The sequence below is a fragment of the Enoplosus armatus genome, chromosome 6 (genome assembly GCF_043641665.1).
Source record: "Enoplosus armatus isolate fEnoArm2 chromosome 6, fEnoArm2.hap1, whole genome shotgun sequence".
In the NCBI taxonomy this organism is placed as follows: Eukaryota; Metazoa; Chordata; class Actinopteri; order Centrarchiformes; family Enoplosidae; genus Enoplosus; species Enoplosus armatus.
This window is the reverse complement of record NC_092185.1, coordinates 9,039,169-9,062,308: the sequence shown is the minus strand read 5'-3', so window position 1 is coordinate 9,062,308 and position 23,140 is coordinate 9,039,169. Positions and strand designations below refer to the sequence as shown.

At 42.7% G+C, this 23,140-nt stretch overlaps 1 protein-coding gene across 1 annotated transcript; it reads left to right on the top strand.

Moving 5' to 3' along the window:
- c2cd5 (C2 calcium dependent domain containing 5) lies at positions 1–22,731 on the top strand. The gene is made up of 30 exons (XM_070907472.1): positions 1–29; positions 521–629; positions 762–848; positions 1,039–1,210; positions 1,311–1,406; positions 1,780–1,935; positions 2,048–2,285; positions 5,063–5,223; positions 6,071–6,072; positions 6,746–6,959; positions 7,378–7,466; positions 9,468–9,576; positions 13,049–13,163; positions 13,327–13,425; positions 13,542–13,653; positions 13,795–13,874; positions 14,178–14,364; positions 14,444–14,608; positions 15,659–15,799; positions 15,885–15,948; positions 16,106–16,167; positions 16,469–16,567; positions 16,715–16,804; positions 16,915–16,993; positions 17,527–17,619; positions 18,286–18,318; positions 18,645–18,746; positions 20,274–20,467; positions 20,557–20,703; positions 20,863–22,731. The coding sequence occupies exons 2-30, from the start codon at positions 540–542 to the stop codon at positions 20,986–20,988; spliced, it is 3,402 nt and encodes a 1,133-aa protein (XP_070763573.1). The 5' UTR covers positions 1–29; positions 521–539; the 3' UTR covers positions 20,989–22,731.
- Positions 22,732–23,140: the final 409 nt, after the last annotated feature.

Here is a 23,140-nt window from a genome sequence, read left to right as displayed (position 1 = left end):
GACAGCCGTCTGTTGATGTTGTAGCACTGGTGAGGATGATACTGTTTGCACTGGGAGTAGCAAGATAATATCGTAGTTACATAGGTGGTGGCTTTGCTGTATGATTGTAAAAACATGGCCGATCAGGTAGACCTAAGGAGATTCTGACTGCAATGCAGTCAACCTAAGTGGATTTCCCTGCTAGCCCTGCTTTGCTAACATAATCTAGCTAACTAATAGTTGCTGTCGTGTTTATAAACGCTAGTTCAAAACATAACTTTGAACCGAGTCGATAAGCTATTTAGAGTTAAGCTAGAAGCGTTAAATTCTAGTTTAGCTGAGGGAAGCTAGCTTATTATGCTAGTGAGCGTGAATATAGGGAAGGGGCTCTCTACACTGTCAACAACATATGCCCATGTAATTAAGTAGCCCACGCTTCAGTCTGCACTGTTGTTAGTGACAGCAGCGTTGATTACAGCAGGTGTAAGTTGAAAAGCCATTGATTCATTTTATTATTGTTACTGATATTATTTGTTCACAGATCGACTTACAATTGAATCATGCCTGGGAAACTGAAGGCCAAAATTGTGGCAGGGCGCCACTTGCCTGTGATGGACAGAGCCAGTGACCTTACTGATGCTTTTGTAGAGGTGAGTGGAGGTGCTTGAAGACGAGACAAGACTACACATACTTTACATTTGGTTTCAGTATGGTTGGTACATCTTGATTAGTCAAAGTAGAACATAAGGTGTGAGATGTGTCTTGTGCCTTTTATTTTCCAGGTGAAGTTTGGAAATACAACTTTCAAAACCGATGTCTGTCCCAAATCCCTCAATCCACAGTGGAACTCAGAATGGTTCAAATTTGAGGTAAAATGCCTGTGAGCTTCCCTGTAAACACGGCAGGCAGTGGAAGTATTGTTTTAATGCATCTCACAATGTTGGTGAATTGCATTAATTAATTTATTAATTAACTAATTTCAGCATTCCTAACCTCTCTTACACTCTTATCTCTGCTCCCTTTTTGTCCCTTTTCCCCTCTCCTTCTCTTGCTGTCTAGGTTGATGATGAGGACTTGCAGGATGAGCCATTGCAGGTCACCGTGTTGGACCACGACACTTACAGTGCTAACGACGCCATAGGGAAAGTTTACATTGACATTGACCCGCTGCTGTGCACTGAGGCTGCCTCTGTCATCTCTGGCTGGTTTCCCATCTATGATACCATCCACGGTACAAGAATAAACTAATCTGACCATCATAATCGCTCTGTTTTTCCCCCTCATGTACTACTCCTTACAATAATACATTTCTCTCTATTATTTGTTATTAGGTATCCGAGGGGAAATCAATGTCCTCGTCAAAGTTGAGCTTTTCAATGATTTGAACCGCTTCAGACAGTCCTCCTGTGGGGTCAAGTTCTTCTGCAGTATGTCTGACTTGTATTTTGGTTCACAATTCTTTGTTTACAGTTCAAAAATACATCATAAGACACAATGTGGTTACATAAAATACAGACTGACAGTACATAGGGCAGATATCCAAAAAGCAGAGCATGAAAAATGTTTAATTTGAGGAAATTATAATGTTGCACAAAGCCGATGCTCTTAATAAGTTCATCAACAGAAAAGGTGTCATTTCCAGGATTAACAAAATTACTACCTTTGTCAGTGCCAACAGTGTATCTGTAATGTGTGCTAAAAATGGAATAACAGCTGAGGTGTGAAGTTTAGAAGGATTTTCTTGCCTTTAATCTAAAATCGTTTGACTCTATGTGGTGTTTGTCTAATTGTGTATGGTAGCCACATCCATTCCACGGTGCTACCGGGCAGCGATGGTGCACGGGTTTGTTGAGGAACTTGTGGTGAATGAAGATCCAGAGTATCAGTGGATCGACCGTATTAGAACCCCTAGGGCCTCCAATGAGGCCCGTCAGAGGCTCATCTCTCTTATGTCGGGTAAGAAAATTCGGTGATGTGACTTTTTTCATGTTGGTGTGGAGGAAGAGGAATTTGGTCCTCCCTGTTCTCCCCCTCTCGTTAATGTGGCTGTGTGTTACCCCTTATTCAGGAGAGCTGCAGAGGAAAATAGGGCTTAAGGTACTGGAGATGGGCGGTAATGCAGTGGTGGGCTACTTGCAGTGTTTTGACCTGGAGGGAGAGTCTGGCCTGGTGGTCCGGGCCATAGGTACTGCCTGCACACTGGACAAACTCAGCTCTGGAAGCGCCCCCAACACCAACACACATATGCACCCTAACACAGCCCCTGCTTCCAATGCCTGCAATTCCCCTTCCAAGGATGGAAAGGAGTGAGTATGAACCAATAACACAAGCATGGACCCTGCCTCTCTTTTATGTGCAAGTTTCACTGCAAATAAGGGTTGGGCGATATGACGTATATATACTGTGTAATGGTAGAAATGTGTCCACTGGTAGAGATTTGGCAATACTGTTTCCATCGTGGGATCTGTCTCTGCTACATATTTGGGGCTGGATTCTCACGTGATCTCGCGATAATTCAGCTGCCTCGCAAGGTAACGCAATTTGGACATGGATGTAGCCTATAATAAGATGGATTTGAGCAGTGGGACTGCTTACCACATTCCACAGAGCTTGAAGCACTATATTGTTCTTACATTACAATTTAATTTACAGAAAGAAAATATACAGATATATATATATATATATATATATATATATATACCATTACAGTGATATAAAATTACATATACCGTGATGTGATGGAAGATTTTGGCCATATCGCCCACCCCTACTGCAAATGTAGTTTGTGAGAAAGGGGAAAGATGATTGTGTGTGTGCATGAGAGGGAGAGCGTGTGGACAAAATGTACTGTGTGTTATATCTGTGTATAGTTGAGCAGTTACTCTTGTGTGTGTCTCAGTATTTTTGATTCCCTTTTGTAGTTTGTGTGTCTATTGTGTCACGTGTATTGCATCATGAAACTAACAGCACACAACATATCCTGAGACACACACATGTACAGTACACACAGCCATCCTCAACCCCCCTCCTCCCTCGTCTGCTCTTTTAGACCGCTCTTGCATGGCTTTCTGCCTCTGCATGTTCTATCTAGCGCTGTGTCTAGAACACATGTGTTTTGCTGTGCCCCTTCACTTTGTTCTGTTGTCCTCACCCTGGCTATTGAGTGTTTAGCTTGTGATTAACTACAGTTGAGTGCATGTGTGCCTCTTATTTGCATTATCTGTGAGTCAGTGTGTGTGTGTGTGTGTGAGATTGTGTGTATCAGGGAAGTAAACACTGTTTGGTGATGCCTTGTTCATGTGATTACGGGGATATTTACCAGAGTGACTAAAATGATGCACCATAGATATTATTCTATACATTATATAATGTTCAATACATATTTTTCTCTTAATTGTCAAAAACAATTAATTAAAAATAGGTTTTAAAAATGAAATAAAAAGTTCACTTTTATCATAGCTTTTCTTATTTGTTGACATTGTTCAGCATTATTAGGTATAAAGAGATCTCCAACAATTCCAATACAATAATACACTTTCAACCCCCAATTGTTATAGTATCAAAACAGGTTTCTGATCTTTAGTGGGACGTACCTGGCTTGGTTAAGGTTAAATTAAAAAATATTGCTCGTTTTGTCTAACCAAAAGTCCAAAACCTAAAGATTAGACATTTTACAGTGATATGCAACAAAGAAAAACAGCAGATTTGAGAAGTTGAAACCATGAAATAATGATTGTTGATCTATTATCAAAATTCTTACCCTTTAATTTGGTGGATAACCAAATGTTTATTGTTTCAGCCGTACTGACTTTTAATTTGGATACATTTGTAAAATGTCTCTATAGGCTAGCTTGTCCCTGTGCCTGTTTTGGCCTTTTTTCACCTTTTTTTCTGTTGTATTTGCAACCCTGCTGTGTATGTTTGTGTGAGATCTGTAGCTGAGAGCTATGCATGAGATTCCAGCTGCTTTCACATGGCTTTAAATGGAATAACAGGGGCAAAGAGAGGAGTAAAAACACATTTATTTTCCTTTTTTGTCTCCTTTTTCACTCTATTGCAATGTTGTGGTGTTGGTTCTTGTGTGCGTCTCTTTCTTCCTCTCTGGCTACATTCGGATTGGGACGTTTCTCACTGCTTGTGTCCAATTTGGTCCTCTGTCTTCCTCTCTGCGTGCTGATTGGCCCAGGTCTCCCCTTGCCCACGGATGCCGCTCCACCCACAACAGCCCAGTGCATTCGGCCTGCAGCTCCCAGAGACTGTCCCAGAACTTCTCTGTCTCTGTCCCCACACTCATCTTCACTGGTACGCAGAGGCAGGGAAGGGAATAGATACAGGAGAAATAGTTTGAAGTTTGAAAATACAAAGAGTAGTGGATGGTGATGTTCATATGGAAGGAAAAAAGTGAATATATTTTTGCTGGAGTCTGGTAGGTTTACTGCCACTTAGTGGCAATAAAGCCATGTTGTAGACAGAGGCATCAAGAGAAAGAAGGAAGGCAGACCCTTATACCTTTTGTCAGAGAAAGACCAAAAGTTACTAAAAACTGAATACTAACGAAAGATACTAACCTCAAATCCCTCCACCTGTCATGTCTTAGAGGGTGGGCAAGTGTTTACGGTGTGGCTTTAGCCCTGAGGAAGGGCCTGTGATCTCTCTACAGTCACCTGACCTTTGCTTCACTCTACTGGGACACATGCTTCAGCTCGTCATCCTCTGTTGAATCCGACCTTCTTGTGTTTTGCCATGTTGCTTTCTTTAGTTTAATGTGTGTGTGTGTGTGTGTGTGTGTGTGTGTGTGTGTGTGTGTGTGTGTGTGTGTGTGTGTGTTTCTTTGTGTTGTCTAATTTTTGATTTCCACGCTTGCTTTTTTGTTCTCCAGCCATCCGTAGCACCTCAAACACACCTCACCCAAAGCAAGAACATCACACATTAGTCATCTTCCCACTTAACGGCAACACTGACCCACACCCATGTATGCACACACACCAATCAAACACACGCACACACATGCTCAGAGGGTGAGGTGGTGACTGACGTGGGTGTGTGTGTGTGTGCGTGTGTGTGTGTCATGTTCTCCTGGCAGGCCGGTATTTGGTGAGGACCTGCTCTCGTCCTCCGGCCCGCCAACCCCTTTCAGAGCCCTCCCCACCTCCTCCTCCTCTCCTCCCCCCTTCTCTCCCTCCAAGCCATGCAGCCGCCAGTCCTCATCATCAGACACAGACCTCAGTTTGACGCCCAAGACGGGTAAGAACACTTGACCCCTTCCCCTTCCCCATTCTCATCCCTCCATCTCCTTCACCTCATTGTGGTGCTACTCTGGTGGTGTTTTTTGAATTTTTGTTTATTTATTTTTTCATGGTTGAGTTTATCATTATTTTATTGTAAACAGTGTTGTAAATATTTATTTAGCCAGGTCCCATCCTCCCCCTTGTCCTCAGTGGTCTGGTGTGTCTTCTTTTTTCACACTACTGAAAAAAGATATTTTAGAAAGCCCTCAGTTTGTATAAAACATTTGCTTAATTGTGTGAAGACACACCAGATCTCTGTGTTGTTTTTTTCCCCCTGTTGTTGTGGTCTTTAATAGAAGCACTGTGTCTCACGAGGGGCTGTTGGTGATCTAAGGTCACTTCTTCATTAGCAGCCATTATGGTTAATCATTGAGGAAAAGGTAAGTTTAGTCAAACTCTGCCCCAAGGACAACTTCAGCACATTTTACCACAGTTCAGCTATAAACACCTTTTTATAGCTTGAAGAACTTTCTTTCCAGAGACGCCCCCCTGACCCCTCAGGAGGGGCCAGTAGTCCTCGAAGCCCACCTCCCTCCTTCTTGCTCCCACTTCTCTACTTTTCTTTTTCATATTTCCTCTTCTCTCTCATCCACTTCTCTCACTCTCTCCCTTTTTTCATGAGCCTCTTTTTTACTCCTGTATTCTCTCGTTCCTTCTCTCACTCATTTGTGTTAACTTTCCTATCATTATCCTTTTGCATACTTTGCTTGTTTCCACCAGTTGGAGAAACAACCAATCAGAACTTTGTAGGCGTTATCTTCCTGTATAGCTTATTAGCTACACCAGCGTGGATGAGATTGAAGCAGTTGTTGCAGAAAAAACGACTCTTAACTCTAAAATCTCTTCATTGGTCCCGAAAAACATTAAAGAGGTACTGCACAATTAAACATGTTTTTTGAGCTGTAAACTAAATTATATGACAGTACTGTGATGAAACACATAAATGCTGGTGTTAATATTGACATTGACGTATCAAATTTATGAAAATCATAATTTCATGGGTTGAAAATGGGAAAAACACGGCATCTACTTTTTTTAAATCAGCCCTGAACCTTTCAAGGCCAATGCTGACATAGAATCGACCAGTTGGGACTCAACGATGTCATGGAATTTATATAAAAAAAGAACGTTTACGCCCTCTACTCAGTGTCAGCCAGTCTGCCACATGTCCCCTGACCCACACACTTTGTAGCCTCGAGGCCTCGTCACCTACTGTTGTCGTTCCTTCACTCCTCTGTTGCCTTTTTATATATGCTGGGAGAGAGGGTTCTAGCAGAATTTGAGGGTGAAGTTACCCTTTAAGTTAACTGCTCATGAAAATAACATGGCAATTCAATCTTATTATGAGGCTTTTCTTTCTCTACGTCACATCCTTCCCCCTCCTTGGTCTCCTCATCGCTCTGTCTGTCCTTTCTCAATGTGTGTGTTTTTCTCTGTGCACCCTCCATCTGTTTTTCTGCTGGATAGTGGAGCCCCAGCCAGTGAGACGCAGGCCTGGGATCTTCCTCTGCCCCAGCTCCCCCACCCTCTCCACAGACACTCTGTCCCTTCCTGGTTCTGGCTCAGTGGGCTGTGGTCACGGCTCTGGCCCCAGAGCCACCACCCCGCCCCCTCTCTCCTACATCCAATCAGACTCTACCTTGCTGAGAAAGAGCGTGTCCTTCAATGAGGACCTGCTGCTGGCAGTCTCTGGTATAGTAGGACTGCTGTGTGTCATCAAGTAACAGAACCTTTCAACAGTGTAGTGTTGGCACCTCTCTTGTATTGGGTCAACAGCAGGACTGTTCACACCCAGATCGTCTTGACTGGAAACATTAACTCAACATGCATGGTGTTACTGCCCACAGCTCATTGTGAAACAACACTACTGACTGACAGTCCGAGTCAGGGTTCTCCTTCCTCAGCATGTGGTTTGACTTATGCCTGAATAAGAGGAAATAAGTATGCTAGTCTTCAGGATAAGGATGAAACAGGTTTATTGACTGTTCTCAGTCTAAGGTGTTGTGTGCTTTTCCAACTGTTGCTTTCACTTGATTCGTCATAATAACATTAGTCCTGCAGTGAAATAATCAATTCAATCAACTGAAGACAGACTCTCCTCTCTGATCAGGAATGGGCAGTGGGGGCAGCGCCGGGAAGGAGGCAGGGCCTCTGAAGACCCTGCTCAGACAACAGACGCAGACGGCTCTCGAGCAGAGGGTACGACGCCACTCAACGCTCACACGTGCTTATACATGTATTTACGACTCACTCTGTGTGCAGAAATTTGAGACTGAAATGCACTGCAAAATGCAAGTCAAACTTCATAATACATGGCGTTTTGTGTCAGGCTGGGCCTTGATTAACTAGCCACATTACTGAAATGAAACGGAAGAAAAAAGATACACAATTTATTTTTGCCTCAAGCAGCAACGAAAGTCGAAGCGGTGAGCTAGGCTGGGCAGTTTTGACACGCAGTTTGCATTGCGGATCAGCTTCAGATAGGGTCAGATAGTTACTCAGTCTCACTACTTTTCACACAGCTGCATTCTTGTTCACTAATTTACACTGGTGAGGTGTTAAGTGCTTAATGGGGAGTGGGTCTGTGTAAGAGCAAGTAATATTCCCTTTCTCTGTCCTCTTGACCACTTGTGCTACTCAGGGAGCGTCTTCCTCTGGGTTATTGTTAAACGCCAGGGTATGTCCCATCAGTGTGACACACTCTCTCTGTCTCTCTTTCTCTCGCTCTCTCTGTCTCTCTCCACCTTTCCCCTAACACCCTGACCAGCTGATGGCCACCACCAAGTCTGAATCAACTCCTAACCCGTCCCTCCTCTGCTGTTTGTAGATCTCAGAGGGGGCAGGCTGGGTTGAGCAACATGGCAGTGGGTCCTTTGTGTGACCATGTTTGTGTGTTTGCTTGGCACCCACCGAACTCTGAAAGATTCACAGACATGTTAAGCGGAGGGCTGGAGGCTAGGAGTTGTGTTCCCTTCCAGTTTGAAGGGTTGTGTGACTGTGCGTGTGTGTGCCTTCTGGATACCCCCTCCGCTCTCCTTTCTGACTTCTTTTCCTGAGTCTGATTTGGTTTTCCTTTGTCAACAACGGGAATGAGCACGCTCACCTCATCACCTCATTCTTGCCTCCTTGCTCCGAGTGGGAGGAGCTTGTCAGTCAAATTAGTAGCTGTCTTCCTTCCTGGAGTACTGGAAAGTAATAAATTGGTCCCACCTGATTTCTTCTCATCACATATACCTGCATGGTTGGAAATCACAACATCCTTCAGGTTTTCTGTAAAGGTGGTCATCACTTGAACCTAGAATGAAAACCAAGATGCTAACAGGCAGTCCAAGTATTTCCAGCTCCTCTTGTGAGTGACTGCATGGATTTGCATCACATTATTTGTGAGCTGTCATATTAGTGGATAGCGAGAAGCATGTTAAACAGAGTCCTGATCTTCAGCCAGGACATTGTGTCTGTCTGTGTGTGTGTTTTTCACTTTCAACTCCAAACCTAATTAATGCATTTATATAGATTTGAAAGGATTGAATGAATCACTAAATACTAAACATCTAGGCCTTATTGAAAATATATTTTCTCAATCACTTCCAGATCTATTTGAAATGCTCTCGAGTTTGTGTCTACAAGTGTAGGCTGGAATGGAGCGAGTGGGGTAAACCTTGCATGGGGCGGGGCGGGGCACCATCACACTCAATCCTTGCTGCATGTTGGTGCTTTTCCTAACACTGTTATCACCTAAGTCTACACACATCAGTTAAAGATACAGTACATAGTCTTTGGGACTCTAGAAAAACAGGTGTATTTAAGCAATCCATTTTTGCAACACATCCAGAGAGACAACTAACTCTAAAGTTTTATCCAGTTTTGAACCTGGATAAATGGTAATAGATATTGCTTCTCGTACCTGTAGCCGCTGTTAAAAGATTTGATTTCTCTGTTTCTACATATAATTAGTTTTTATAGGGTTTCAGTTGGGATGATATGTAACCCAAATGTTCAAAAAACAGAGCATGGGGTATTCGAAAAAGGCAACAAAAAGTAGTCAAACACTCGATCTTAAATCTTAAGTGAAAAATACCATAAGATCTAATACAATGTTATAATCATGGAGCAGGTACTAACTCTGATTAGCAGAAATACATTGCAAGAGTCCAGATTGTGTCCCCTACTGTAAGTGACGTCGCTGTTTTCTATCTGCAGGAGTTCCCTTTCTTCACCTTGACGTCTTTCCCACCTGGTTTTCTGGTTCATGTCGGTGGAGTGGTCAGCGCTCGCTCTGTGAAACTGCTGGACCGTATACACAACCCCGGTGAGTTCAGCATACACAAACACACAATGTCCTAATGTAGCTCATCCACTGTCCCGTGAAACGGTATGAGTGAGCTCCTCCATTGACCTACAGTATTGTGTGAGTGTCCGGTCTTGTTGCAACTGGCTGTTACTTAATGCTGCCCATTATCTTCTTATGTTGAACAGTTTTCCTGCGTATGGTCCCATTCCCAATCTGTTTGATTGAATTATGATTGAATTCAGTTATGAACAAATCCTGAAAAGCAAGTGAAAGCTGTTCCTTGTCACACTTTTAGCCTGTAGCTTTGTAGCATTTTGATGTAAATAAAGTTAGGATAGATTATCATCACCTATGTCAAAACATTTTATGGATAGGGGCAACTTTCACCTCGTGGTTTGACTGACTGGCTTTTTGTAATGTATAGTCTGTGCCGGTCATGTGTGTGTGTATGTGTGTGTGTGTGTGTGTGTGTGTGTCTGTCTGTGTGCTCTGGTTGCTGCGTTGTTGTGTGCTGTTGTGCTGCCCCCTGGAGGTGAGGTGCAATAGTGGTGCATGGCTCCAGTCTGTTGCCTGCTGCTTTTGTTGTGTGGTGTTATTGGCTGCAGGTGGCGCTGTGGTGAGGTATTGTGGTGTCTAAATATATGCTCTGCTGCCTTCAAATACGCTTATTATCTCTGTGTGTGAAATCCTTTATGTGTTTGTGTATTATATAGACCTTTATAAATGAGATTTATATTTATGACAATCAGACATATGCTCATTAGGCTAGTACCTGCCTGTTGAAGGTATCTGAGTTCACTTGCAGGCCTCAGTAATTTTGCTCTTTGCTCGGTGTAATGGTCTTCAACCACTCTGAATCAAGGATGTCTAAGAATTTTGGGAGACGGGAGTTCTGATGAATGTTGGCTGGGTTAGGATAAGCATGGTTCTTTTCAGAGGTGGACAGAGGAACCAAAATAGCTCCCCAAAAATTATTTTACTAACAATTCCCTAAAAGGTCTAGGCCTGCAATGATTAAACCTACAGTTTTCCTCTCTAAACTAGTGTAAACGCCACAGTTTTCACATAGTTCTCATTGATCCAATTTGCACCATTCTGAAAAGAGCCCTGTTCACTGTTGCTATGCATTAACTACATCAACTACATAGCTCTATGAAAGGTACCCTGTGGAGTTTTTGACCACAAGTAGCACCATGGAGCAATGTTTTTACCAATGGGTCCCTGTTTTGTTGGTGGGTGATGCGATACAAACCTAGTTTACAAGAAAACTCCACAGGGCACCTTGAAATTTAGAGAGTATACTGGAGTTAGACTCATGCTACTGCATGCTCCTTTTTTGTATTATATAGCTCCGTTTAACCTTAAGATTTTGGCTAGGCCTGTAGCTTTTACTCGTCTCTATTCTCCTCTTTTCCTCGTCAGTTGTCTCCTTTCCAGATTGTTTTAGTAGGCCTGAATATAGTTTGTCTTTGCATAGTGACTGTGAAGTGCTGTCTGTCTTTGCATAGTGACTGTGGAGTGCTGCTGTTGTGCTGTGCTTGTTTGTTAGACTGTCTCTTCTTTTCTCTTTCTCTCTTTTCTGTACTAACGGTGTGTTCTGGCCCAGCCTTGGGTAACACTCGCTCATACAAACTGCTAGACTGGAATAGTGTCACTGCAGGTATTTCCCCCCTTTTACTGCTCTCACCCAAAGGAGCGATGGCAGCTCAGTGAAGTTAAACTTGTGACCTATTAGCATGCACCCAACACTGACATTTAACCAACCGTGAACCAGCTAGCCTAAACATCCACAAATTCAACATTGTATCGCTGAAAATCTGAGTTCAGTGATCTGCCATTCTCCTCTCTCTAATCTGTGTGAGTGTGTGCCGAGCTGAGTTGAGCATGCGCTGTGTCCCCACCCACACCCCCATCTAGCCTGGCCTGGCCCCCCCCACCCAGCTCATCCTGCTGCACAGAAGAGCTGCAGCTCTTCCCTAACGTTGTCCCAGCGCTGTTCTAATGCTTCCTGAATCGGCATCGTGGTCAAACCTATCTAGACCAGAGGAGGTTTAGGAGGTTTACTCTGTGACAAAGAGCCACTGACTGGGCATGTGCATCCCTAACTCACTGGGCCGTATTCATACTGAGAGAGAGAGAGACGGAGGGATGGATGGATGCATGGGAGGCAGGTTGATTGGATGGGTGGCAGTTGAAGAAAATCTTAAAAAATGTATTTGGGATGTATGATGGGGATGGAAGGAAAGATGTGAGCTTGGGGAATGGAGGAAGTATATCATCTCAGTATTCTCTAACTTAAAAACTAGATTAGATTTGATGGACTCTGGTGAATGAATATGGCCCTTCTCTGCCCATGAGCGTGCACATGGTCATGAGCGTGCACGTTGGTGAGCCTGTGCCTGTGTGACATGCTGCTTCTGGTTCAAAGGAACCCTCCTTGTGGGCCTGATGCCTGACCATCAATCATTATTTCTTCATCTCCTCAGTTGATTTCCCAGTCTTTTCCCCTTCATCCACCCCCCTCCCTTGTCTCACCTAGTAGCTGAGTTTCTCTCTCTTTCTGGGGCTCCGTCAGCATGTGGCCCTCTCAGGGAGTCATGGGGTGTGGCTCAATACTCTTATGTAGCTCCCTTTATGTGTTCTTTGTTCAGTGATCCAGAAGTACCAAATGAATGAGATTAAACTCACAACTTGAATCAGGCTCTTCTGAACAATGTTAATAAAACAGAGGTGGTATTGGAGCAAAGCCTCATGAGACTATTGAAACACACCCATGGTTTAGCCTAAGTATGATGAAGGCTCAATCCCTTTTGAATTTAAAACCTTTTGTCACCAGGGTCGGAAACACTTTTTTATCGCACAGTGTCTTCTATGTAATTACTCTTTTACCAGCCAGCAAGATTTTCTTTCTATAGTCAGACAACCACAAACGAAACCTACCTGATGGCTGGTGACTGTATTTCTCACCTGTGTTCTTTCTGTTAGTGCGGCTGACTGAAAGGAGACATGGAGAAGAGAGAGACGTTATGTTTTTAGATAATGTGCACTTAAAGAATGCCAGGGAGAACACACACACGACTAACTTAACCACTGACTTTGCCTTCATCATCATCCTCAAAGTCTCATTAAATCATTCTCATTGTCACTTTGTTTCACAAACTGATAGTTGGTTTGGGCTTGCTTTGATACACCATTTAACCCATAAATCATCAGAAAATACAAATTGTTCTGTTTCCTGTCTGTTTTATTTTCTGGTAAGTCAAAGCAGTCAGATTAGACACCAGATTAGATACAGACTTGTCAGATTTCCTGTTTGTACTTGTCAGGGCAGTCTTTAAAAAAAATCTAACTATATTGACAACTGTTGGTTAGGTTTAGTGTTAACTCATCATTAACTAGACTTCAGTGTTCAGTGAGGTTTTGATAGATAATTCAGCCAATCAGATTTTTTTGTGAAAGCTGTTTGATTCTGAATGTTTCTGTTTTGCAGATGAGCCAGAGACTCGAGATGCCTGGTGGGAGGAGATTCGCCAGGAGATCAAATCTCATGCCAAAGCTCTTGGTTGCCATGCTGTTGTGGGGTACAGTGAGAGCACTAGCATCTGGTATGTAGTAGAACATACGTACATATAAAATACAACCTATCTACTACCCTTTTTATCCTTTTTTGCCTGATTTAGTTATTGTTGAATCAGTATGTTACAAACCAGTTTGCCATTTGTTCTAAAACACACGAGGTTTCATGTCCCGTTCTCATCCTCCACACAGTGAGGAGGTGTGTATCCTGTCAGCATCAGGCACAGCGGCCATCCTGAATCCTCGGTATATGCGTGAAGGCTGCCTAGATATTGGAATCACCGACCACAGGTTGTTATGATTCAGAGACTGAGCAAACTGATTGTAAATCCTCGTATGTGTGCAGTTTGTGTCAGCTTGGATTGAGTTATGGAGGCTGATACCAGATGGTGTGTGTTGTTCGCCAGGTTTGAGGAGCCATCTCCCCCGAGCTGTGGCTTCTGTCACATCCCGTACGATGAGCTCAACATGCCCTTTCCCGCCCAGCTCACCTACTGTTACCACTGCAGACGGCAAAAGGTCTCAAATATACTTTTATTGCTTGGCTAAATCGAAGACTCCTGCATGTTAAATATATCTTTGGTTCTCCTGTTAATGAATGTAGTTTGGTGAAAAGAAAGCATAGCCAGTAATTAATTATAATAATTATGTTTTTTCAAGGTTCCTGACGTGCTGTTCACAACAATAGACCTGCCACAAGAAGCAGCTGTCACGGGGAAGGGCTGCCTGATCCAGGCCAGGTAAAACACCTGCTGCGCAAAATGATTGCTAACACACACCAAATTAAGTCAAATCAAACTTTGTTTCACATTGCAATGATGAAATTCAGCACTAAAGAAAAAGTGCCAACAGAGATATTGCAAATAACAGTAACATGATTTATACAATAATTCAAGTCAGATTTATTGCAGTGGAATGTAGCGCATCACACCCGTGTTATCTGAGAGTACTTTCTCAGTGGTAGCATGTAGGCTGAAGAACACATGCCCTAAAATGGAGCCTCTCATCAAAGTGAGTTAATGCCAGTGTTAATTGTCTTCTAGACTGTGTCGTCTAAAAAAGAAGGCCCAGGGTGAAGTGAACGCGACTTCCATCTCCAACCTGCTGCCTTTCATGGAATACGAGCTGCACACTCAGCTGATGAACAAACTGAAGCTGCGGAGCATGAACGCTCTGTTTGGCTTACACATACAGATCAGTGTCGGAGAGAACATGCTCCTGGGTCTGGCTGTAGGTTGACATTTTAGGCTTAATCAGCCATATGTGAGTTTGCTGCAACACAGTCCTTAAAATGTGTGTGTGTGATCAGTCTGCTACAGGAGTGTACCTGACAGCCCTGCCGGCACCAGGGGGCATCCAGATTGCGGGGAAGACTCCTGGTGACCTGAGCAATGAGCACCACATCCTCACCATCCAGAAAAGGATCAATGACACCATAGCCAAGAACAAAGAGCTCTATCAAATAAACCCTCCGGTGAGACACACAAACATGGACAGTAAATCAATCTATGGAAGACAAGCTTTGTGATTAGGTCTGCAAATTCGGTTTCCGCAGTGTTTCATGTCAACACTACAGTTCCCAGGGTGTCATGTGGGAAAATGTGACTCTTGTTAGACTTTGACATAGTTACTGTGAGTAATACTGCAAATGAACTGCAAAGGAAGCTTTAGGAAGCATGTTTTTAGGGCTTAGATGTCAGAATAATGTCAGTTACAGTTTATGGCCAATAAATACGTACTACTAAATACAGGATTTGTGCCTCTGTGTCACATAAAGTGTTATTTATGTGTTATAGTGATTCTTTTACACAAACAGATGCATTTTGTGGTCCATTATTTTGGGTATTCTCTCTGTTCCAGTGTTAAAATCATGTACGTAATCATACATTACAAATATATATAGTCTGTTCTTTGTTAATCATGATAAACTTACCCCTCTTGTCTTTCTCTGGTCATTAAAGAAATTATTTGCCCTGGACCCTGAGGTGTTCTGCGGCATGAACATGGTACTGAGCACGGCAACTTTTAGCTGTGAGACACAGCAAAGCATGACAAATTTTTCACTATATTAATCACAATACTACACCACTTTTACTATAACTGCATAACAGCTCTTAACTGGGGGCGTTTGGGAGCAGGTAGATGTGTAACCCACTCCAGAGTCACCTCTCGAGGACAAACTACTGTAGACTCATTGTACCTGTGTTAATGTATTTGTATTATGACCATCTACCCTGCCCATTCACATTCTCACCTGTGTATGTTTTTAAGGTGTGTGTGTGTGTGTGTGTGTGTGTTTTTGCGACACTCCTTACTCTTCCAGATCCATATTCAAATTAACACCAGCCATGTATGTGTAATGGTGCAGCTGATTGGATACTTGAGTGAGTGTGAGCATGTGGTGTGTTATTAACATAGTCTTTCTACTAGCTGTACAGTCTGGACAGATGTGACGTGCAGATGTGGGCTGCTGTTGTGTTCACGTTGACATCCTGCTCAGGCCTTATGTCCCTTTTTCTTGCAGGAGCTGACGGAGGAAGTGGTGGGTTCTCCGATTCCTGAGCCGAGGCAACGATCCAGACTTTTCCGCTCCACCTCAGAAAGCTCAGACGAACTGTCAGAACTGGACCTCTCCCATGGCAAGAAGGATGCCTTCGTCCTGGAGGTGTGTATCTATAAAAAAAACCCAACAACATTTATATGCGACTATTTCCACGGACAAGTGTAACCAATTGCAGTGATTTCCTTAGATTGATGACACTGATGCTGTGGAGGACATCCACGCCCTCCTCACTGATGCCCCCACCCCCGCAGGTATGCTCTACCCACTCCCTCCATAGTAGTTACAGTACATCATTACAGTATTGCACACACTCAGTCGGTTTTCTCCTGATTGGGTCAAGGCTCTTACAAATGTCAGTATTTCTCTGCTTCGTCATCCCTGTTTCCATTTCCTGTTTTCTATCTTCAGGTTTCTACAGCTGCAACACTGAGATCATGCCTGGGATTTACAACTGGACTTCAGGAGTTCAGGTCACTCTTCATAATACAGTGTTACTTCCTTCACAGATCACAGCAAACTATCTGTTATCTTCACCAAACTGTAATTTGAAAGAATTATTATATTTTGGGGGCCTTTTTAATGCATGCACATTGTGCCATTGTGCATATTTGGTATTTTTTCAACCAGTAGAAACATCTACATTTCCAGCAAAACTGCACTTTCAACATAGTTATTGCAAATCTGCCAATAAAACAACTTTCTGTGCTGTAATTTAGAAAATTAGACCTCTTTTTTTTGTTTATTCTACGCGTTTCTGTTACTGTCTTCCAGATGTTTACGTCGGTGAGGGTCTTTAGGTTGAGTAATGCCAATCTTACCAACCAAGGCTTAAACAAGATCTTCACAGACCTATGTGAGAATCTGCTAAAGGTAAGAAACTCTTATTGATCAGTTAGTAATTACGCCATAAGTGGTGCCGTGCTTATCCTTTGGACTGTGTATGTTACACACTATTACTCTGTTTATGGTTGTGTTTTGAATGAGGAGTTACAAGTCAAATTATTGTGTTTGTTGCAGAGTTTTTACTTCAAGTTGCGCTCTATGATCCCCTGCTGTCTCTGTAATCTCAACTTCACTGTGGCAGTGCCAGAAGAAGAACTCATACAGGTGAGACATTTCAGGCCATCTCTGATTTGTGAAATTACATGCTGAACAGATAGTAAATTTAACATTTTTTCCTATATCTATTACTGTACCTCTGTCTGTCTGCCTCCCAGGTCGCAGTGACAGCGGTTGCCATGACGTTTGACAAAGACCAGACTCAAGAGAAGCCACCAGACAAGCCCATCACCAAAGGTCTGTCTGGTTAAAGGATATTATTTATGGTTTAGGGGAGGTTTTTTTACTCACTCAAAGCCAAACATTTCTGGATCGGTGGAATCAAATTTCTCTCTTGCTTGGTGACGTTTTAATACGTTGTTCTCGTTAGCCTGGTGTTGACAGCTTTAGTTAAGAAACATTTCCATTGCATCATAGCATGAAATTACATTTTATAATCTATAAATAGCCAATTCATATTCATCCACTGTAGGTGCATGTGAACAGGAATTGGAAGTTGGATATAATGTGTTTTCTTTTTTTCCAGTTGAATTAGAGATGTGTAAATTACAAAACATAGTTTAATTAGAGCCAAGCCATCTACTGTATCTTTGGACAAAGCTGTATTTCTGAGTAGAGCTGCTATTTTCAGTAACATAAAAGGCTTTGAAGAGTGTGTCTCAGTTGTAGTGAAGCAGGCAAACAGAAACTTTTTAAAAACATGCTACTCTAAACAGTGTGACCCATTTAAGAAACATCCCCTCTGTTGTTTTGTGTGTGCATCTTTTCAGGATGCGGTGAGACTGAAGAGCAGCTGCAGTTTCCCTTGGAGTTGTGTGCAGACTCATCATCCGCCAGCACTCAGGCATCATCCAAAATCTCAGGTGGACTTTTTTTTTCCTTTCAATTTCTCCCTGACCTCCTTTGGCTCCTCTGCCCTGCTTCACTAACAGGCATTGCCCATCTCCTCCACTAACACTTTAGGTACAGTCTCTTTACTCACCCCAGCAGCAAAACTCTGCCAGAATCAGCTGGTTATGGTTCGTTCAGCAGGTAAATACACAGTCATGTGTCATAGCCCAGTGTGGTCTGTTTTGATGTCAACTTAGATGACAGTGTGATGTTGTCTAGATGAGACGTCAAAGCAGCGTGGCTTACTTTCCATTCACTTGAAATGAACGTATTAACAAGAGCACCCTAGCAAGTCCTGACTATAGATGGTGCATTTTGATGTACCAAACCATTAGCTTCGGAGGTGAAAGTAGGGTTGGGTATCGTTTCAATTTTATCGATTCCGATTCTGCTTATCGAATATGTAAAAGTTAGGAACCGATAAGCAGCATCGAAATGCATGTGTCTTATCGAATCCACGGTTCTTGGAAAATTGGAATCGGTTCCAACTCGGAACTGGTTATTGATACCCAACCCTAGGTGAAAGCTAAGTAACATGTGCTGTGTTAGCGTTGTGGCAAGAGCAAGGGATCGACCCTGCACTCTTCGCTGTCCGTCAAGTGCAAAGGTAGACTTTGATGTTTGTGTGTTTGTGGCAGGTGTCCCAGAGAGTACCAACATCTCATCCAGAGGTAAGCCCCCTTCTTCTCAGCCACCTCCCCCTGCCCCATGTCCCTGCTACCAAAACTACTACACTGCCCTGTTTTGACTTTTCATCCTTTTGTCTTGGACAGAGTTATCCTGCACTGCTCCCAAACCTCATCCACTTTTTGTTCTTTTCTTTTGTTTGTTTTTTTGTGTCCTGTTTTGTTGTGGTTGTGGTTGTTTTTTTCTCTTGTTGTTGTTGTTGTTGCGTTTGTGTATGTTCGGGTGTGGGCTGTGTATGTGTGTATGTATGTGTGTGTGTGTGTGTGTGTGTGTGTGTGTCTGTGTCTGTGTGTGTGTGTGTTCTCTCCAGCTGCCTCCGTTGATTACGGTTCCTTTGCAGACAGATGCAGCACCTGGCTAGAGCTGCTTAGGCTGAAAGCTCACACCATAAGACGAGGATCAGTTAAGACAAGTAGGAGGACACAGTCTCTAGCACACTCTGGTGATCATACCCACAAATACAGAACATTGTTTCACAAGCAATCCCACACACACACGCACACATACACACACACACACACACACACATACATGCTCGCATACGCTCACACACCCCTCCATGCATGCTGCTGGGGGGTGGAGCATCGTAAATGAAGCACCAGCTTTTTAGCTAGAGTGTGAAAGTTGAAGCCCCGCCCCTCAGAGGGACCCACAATCAGCAGCTTGGCTGCAACATATGAATAGGGAGGCGTTTTTCTGCATTCAGCGTGCTTTTACTTTGCTTGTTTAGATCTGTAAGGGTTGGATGGGTTGGAGCAATTTGATGAAAATGCATTTGCATTAGTAAATCCACTTAAGCTGAGAAGACATCACAACGCATACAATGCAGATCACGGTGGGGAGGCGGGGTCTGGTATGATTTTCAGTTCTTGCATGGTAAATGAACTATAATCTAATGTATGGCTTGGAGGGTTCCTTGTTGGATGAATGTAAGCCACATCAGTAGGGCTGCATCGAACGATTATTTTTATTATCGATTAATCTGCCGATTATTTTCTCCATTAATTGTTTGGTCTATAAATCATTAGAAAACAGTGAAATATGCTCATCACAATATGTGATGACCTCATCAAATGTCTTGGTTTGTCCGACCAATAGCCAAAACCCAAAAGTATTCAATTTATTGTCATGTAAGACCAAGAAAAGTGGCAGATTTTCACATTTGAGAACCTGGAACAACCTTTTTTTAATTTTTTGCTTGCAACTTAAACAAAAGCTGCCAATTACTTTTCTGTCAGTCGACTAATCAATAAATCGACTAATCGTTGCAGCTCTACACATCAGGTAAATTTGTAAGATGATGGAGCATCTTTCACACTCTGGCTCTTGTACATGTGCCCAGCTCAGCTCATAGCTGTCTCTGTCCGTCTCCATTTCTCAAACCTCTTTCACAAATGCAAACAGATATAAATATTCCCTCATGTACTTCACTGTACTGCAATTACACACGTAAACATACACACAGCTGTGCCCAGGTCTGTCTTTCTGTCTGCAGACACTGTGTTAACTCTCTCTGTTTGCTACAACTGCATGATGTGCATGGCAGCACACGCTTTCCAAGTGATTGTCTTGTCACCACACATCCACACCACTGCATGTCAAGTTACACACGTGTCTGACACACATACACACACACACACACACACACACACACACACACACACACACACACACACACACACACACAGTCAACTCACTTACTAACATAGAAGTGTACATGTGTCACTCCTGCTGTGCAAACGCTAACAAGATTGCATTTTTGCACACACATTCCACATTCATATTTCTTTCTGCTTTAAAGTTCATATCTGCTTTTCATTTTTCCACCATTTTTGAGTGTTATCTGGTATCTCCATTCCCTTTTGTCTTTTCTTCCCCCTCCTCTTTGTTTTCTTTTCTCCCTCTTTTGGATCTCTACCTGCTCTCTCTGAACCTGCAGTCTCATCTTTGGAGCGCTCCAGTCCGCTGCCTGAAGGACGTTCCCGCTCACTGCGCTCCAACCGCTCGTTTGGGGGCAGTTCAGTCACCGTGGTGAAGATGACGCCGCTCTCCTTCCTCCCTGGGACACGCATCATTAAATACCTCGGCATCATCAACATGTTTTTTATCAGAGAGACAACATCTTTGCGGGAGGTACAACTGCAAGGACGCGCTGCATGTGCATAGGCCCGAAAGTGTAGACATACCTGTACACATGAAATGTGTGTGTTTGTCCTCGGCAGGAAGGTGGTGTCAGTGGCTTCCTCCATTCATTCATAGCTGAGGTGTTTGCGATGGTTCGAGCCCATGTAGCAGCCCTGGGTGGCAATGCAGTAGTGTCCTACAGCATGAAAGAGTGTATGTTAATGGAAAATCCAAACAAGAACCAGGTACTCACACATACACACACTCAAGCACCTGAAGTATTTACCTGTTACAGTCCATTTTTACATACATAAGAGCACAATGACCTACCCTTGACATCCTCAGACCTCACAGTTAGTCTTTTTATGGCTTAATCTTAATCTTCGTCTTTTTTCCTCCTCTAGGCTCAGTGTCTCATCAATGTGAGTGGTGATGCCGTCATCTGTGTCAGGGAAACGGACCAGGAGCCTGTTCCCTCGACAACGAATATCGGGCAGACCTGCACTAGCGGAACAGATGGCGCTACATGACAGTGAAACACAGAGCCTCACTTTGTCTGTGGGACACACAATCTGAGTGAGCACACTCTCTGAGTCTAGCCGTCCAAAAATAAGTCGTTTATGTCTGCCTTAAAACTCTGTAAAAGATCCAAAGGTTTGGACACAGATAATAAAGAACAACTACTCACACACACTTAAAAACATGCAGCCTGTATAATAAAGGAGTGCAGGATGTGTTTTTCTATGTTTAAAGCATTTGTGCAGGAGATACTGATGTAGCTTTTAGCTAATCAGAGAGTGTTTCAAAACGTTTTGGTTAAAACAACAGCCAAAGGACCCCGTTGCGTCAAACTTTTGCCTATGTATTACAACCGTCCATATTGGGGTCACCCAAAGCTACAGTATGTTGGCCATCTCTTTGTGTGTTGGCAGGCAGCTATGACTAATTTGTCCATCTACAGCTCACAGTAGGGGTCGTTAAATGGCCATGCCAAAAGGGACACAGTTGTACACCAAAAATAATGTAAATGCAGTCAGAGTGTCACTCAGTGTTAGGCTCTGTTTCGTGTAACTTGCAGATTGAAGTCCCATCTGTTCATTTCGGAGTGGCCACATAATGACTGTCAGGCAAGTATTTAAATTTCAACAAGGCTGATTCTCTTCCTCAAAATAGAAAAATCACCCTAGAATGGAAGCAACCCAGACAAACCTGTGATGCCATTTTGTTATAATTATACTGCTATATAATTGATGTCCAGTTTTAATGTCTAAATTAGATTTTGTATTGATTTTGTACATGGATAATCCTAATTACTGTCTCTGTATTGCTCACGGGCAGTATCCTAAAAGATAATCAAATTTTCTTCATCAAGTGTGTCAAATAATGATGTCACAGATTACAGTTTTTATGGGAGGGACTCAAGCTACATGCATCTATACAAAAATAGGCCAGGATTACTTTTGTAGGGCAAGAAGTTTCCTTTCTGAACAGCCATTAACGTGTATTCCAATGACTATTTTATAAACTAAAATTATTAGAATTTGTATTGCTTCATCTTAAAATGATAGAAGTGGTATAATGTGTATGCCTTTTTAATTACTTACATCTGGAGTGAGTGGGCAAATGGTGAGGGGTATGATGTCAGATGGATATAAATGAAACAGACATGCAGTCTTACTTACATAATGTGGCCCTTTGGGGTCGAGCACCAAGGTCATTTCATAAGATAAAGTCTTTGAGATCATTTTGACTGAATTAAACCTTTAGCTGTGTGTATTGAAGCAGCTCTTGCTTCACTTGCAGCTCTAACATCAGATCCTCTTCTTGATGTGTCTTGCTGTCAGTGTCAAATGTCAATTACTTTTCACTGTTTCTTTGGCACTCATATTCTGAATAATAGTCCTACTGATCTGTCCATCTTCGACGTTCATGTCCAATGCTGGAAAAAGCATATTCTGGTGTAGGTGCAGCCTGAAAATAAACCGTGTAAATGTTCTCTAAAAATCAGATTTTAGTATTTTTGTAAGTTAAAGTGTATGAAACCTACTGCTCATTTTGCCTGTGCAATGAATTCCTGATGTTCTAATTCACTGTGTCAGAGAATTATTGGTACTCTGTTTGTGTGATCAGTTTCCTATGTTTGTGTCTAAAACTTGAATGTACATACTTAGATGCTTTTGCTTTCTGACTAGCAGCATGCAGACCCACTTTTTATTGCCATGAATCTGTCTGCTCGCCTGGTAAGTCTTGCACATTAAACTCAGTCAAACCAAGATGCATCTGTTTGATCATCATCTTTGATACAAAGCTGTCACCACACTACTTTCTTAATAGACCGAAATAAAGTAGGAATTGATATAATGTCGGCCCATTAAATAATTTTACCAATGCGCTCTCAATTAACTCCATATGTTTGACAGTTGGGCTGCAACTAACAGTGCTTTTCGATGATTAATGAATTTGTTTTACAAAATATAATTAATCTGATATGACATGCAATTCAGCGAAAAACCTGACTTCCCGTCTTTTCTACACCGGAAGTGGGCATGTGTTGCATTTTGTAGATTGACGTGTGCTTGTGATCATCACATTGCGCCTACATTTGAGTAAATATCTGACCAGTTTTATAACGTTGTCAACTACAACCAACATTTATACACTGCGCACGTTTCACCCGATGCT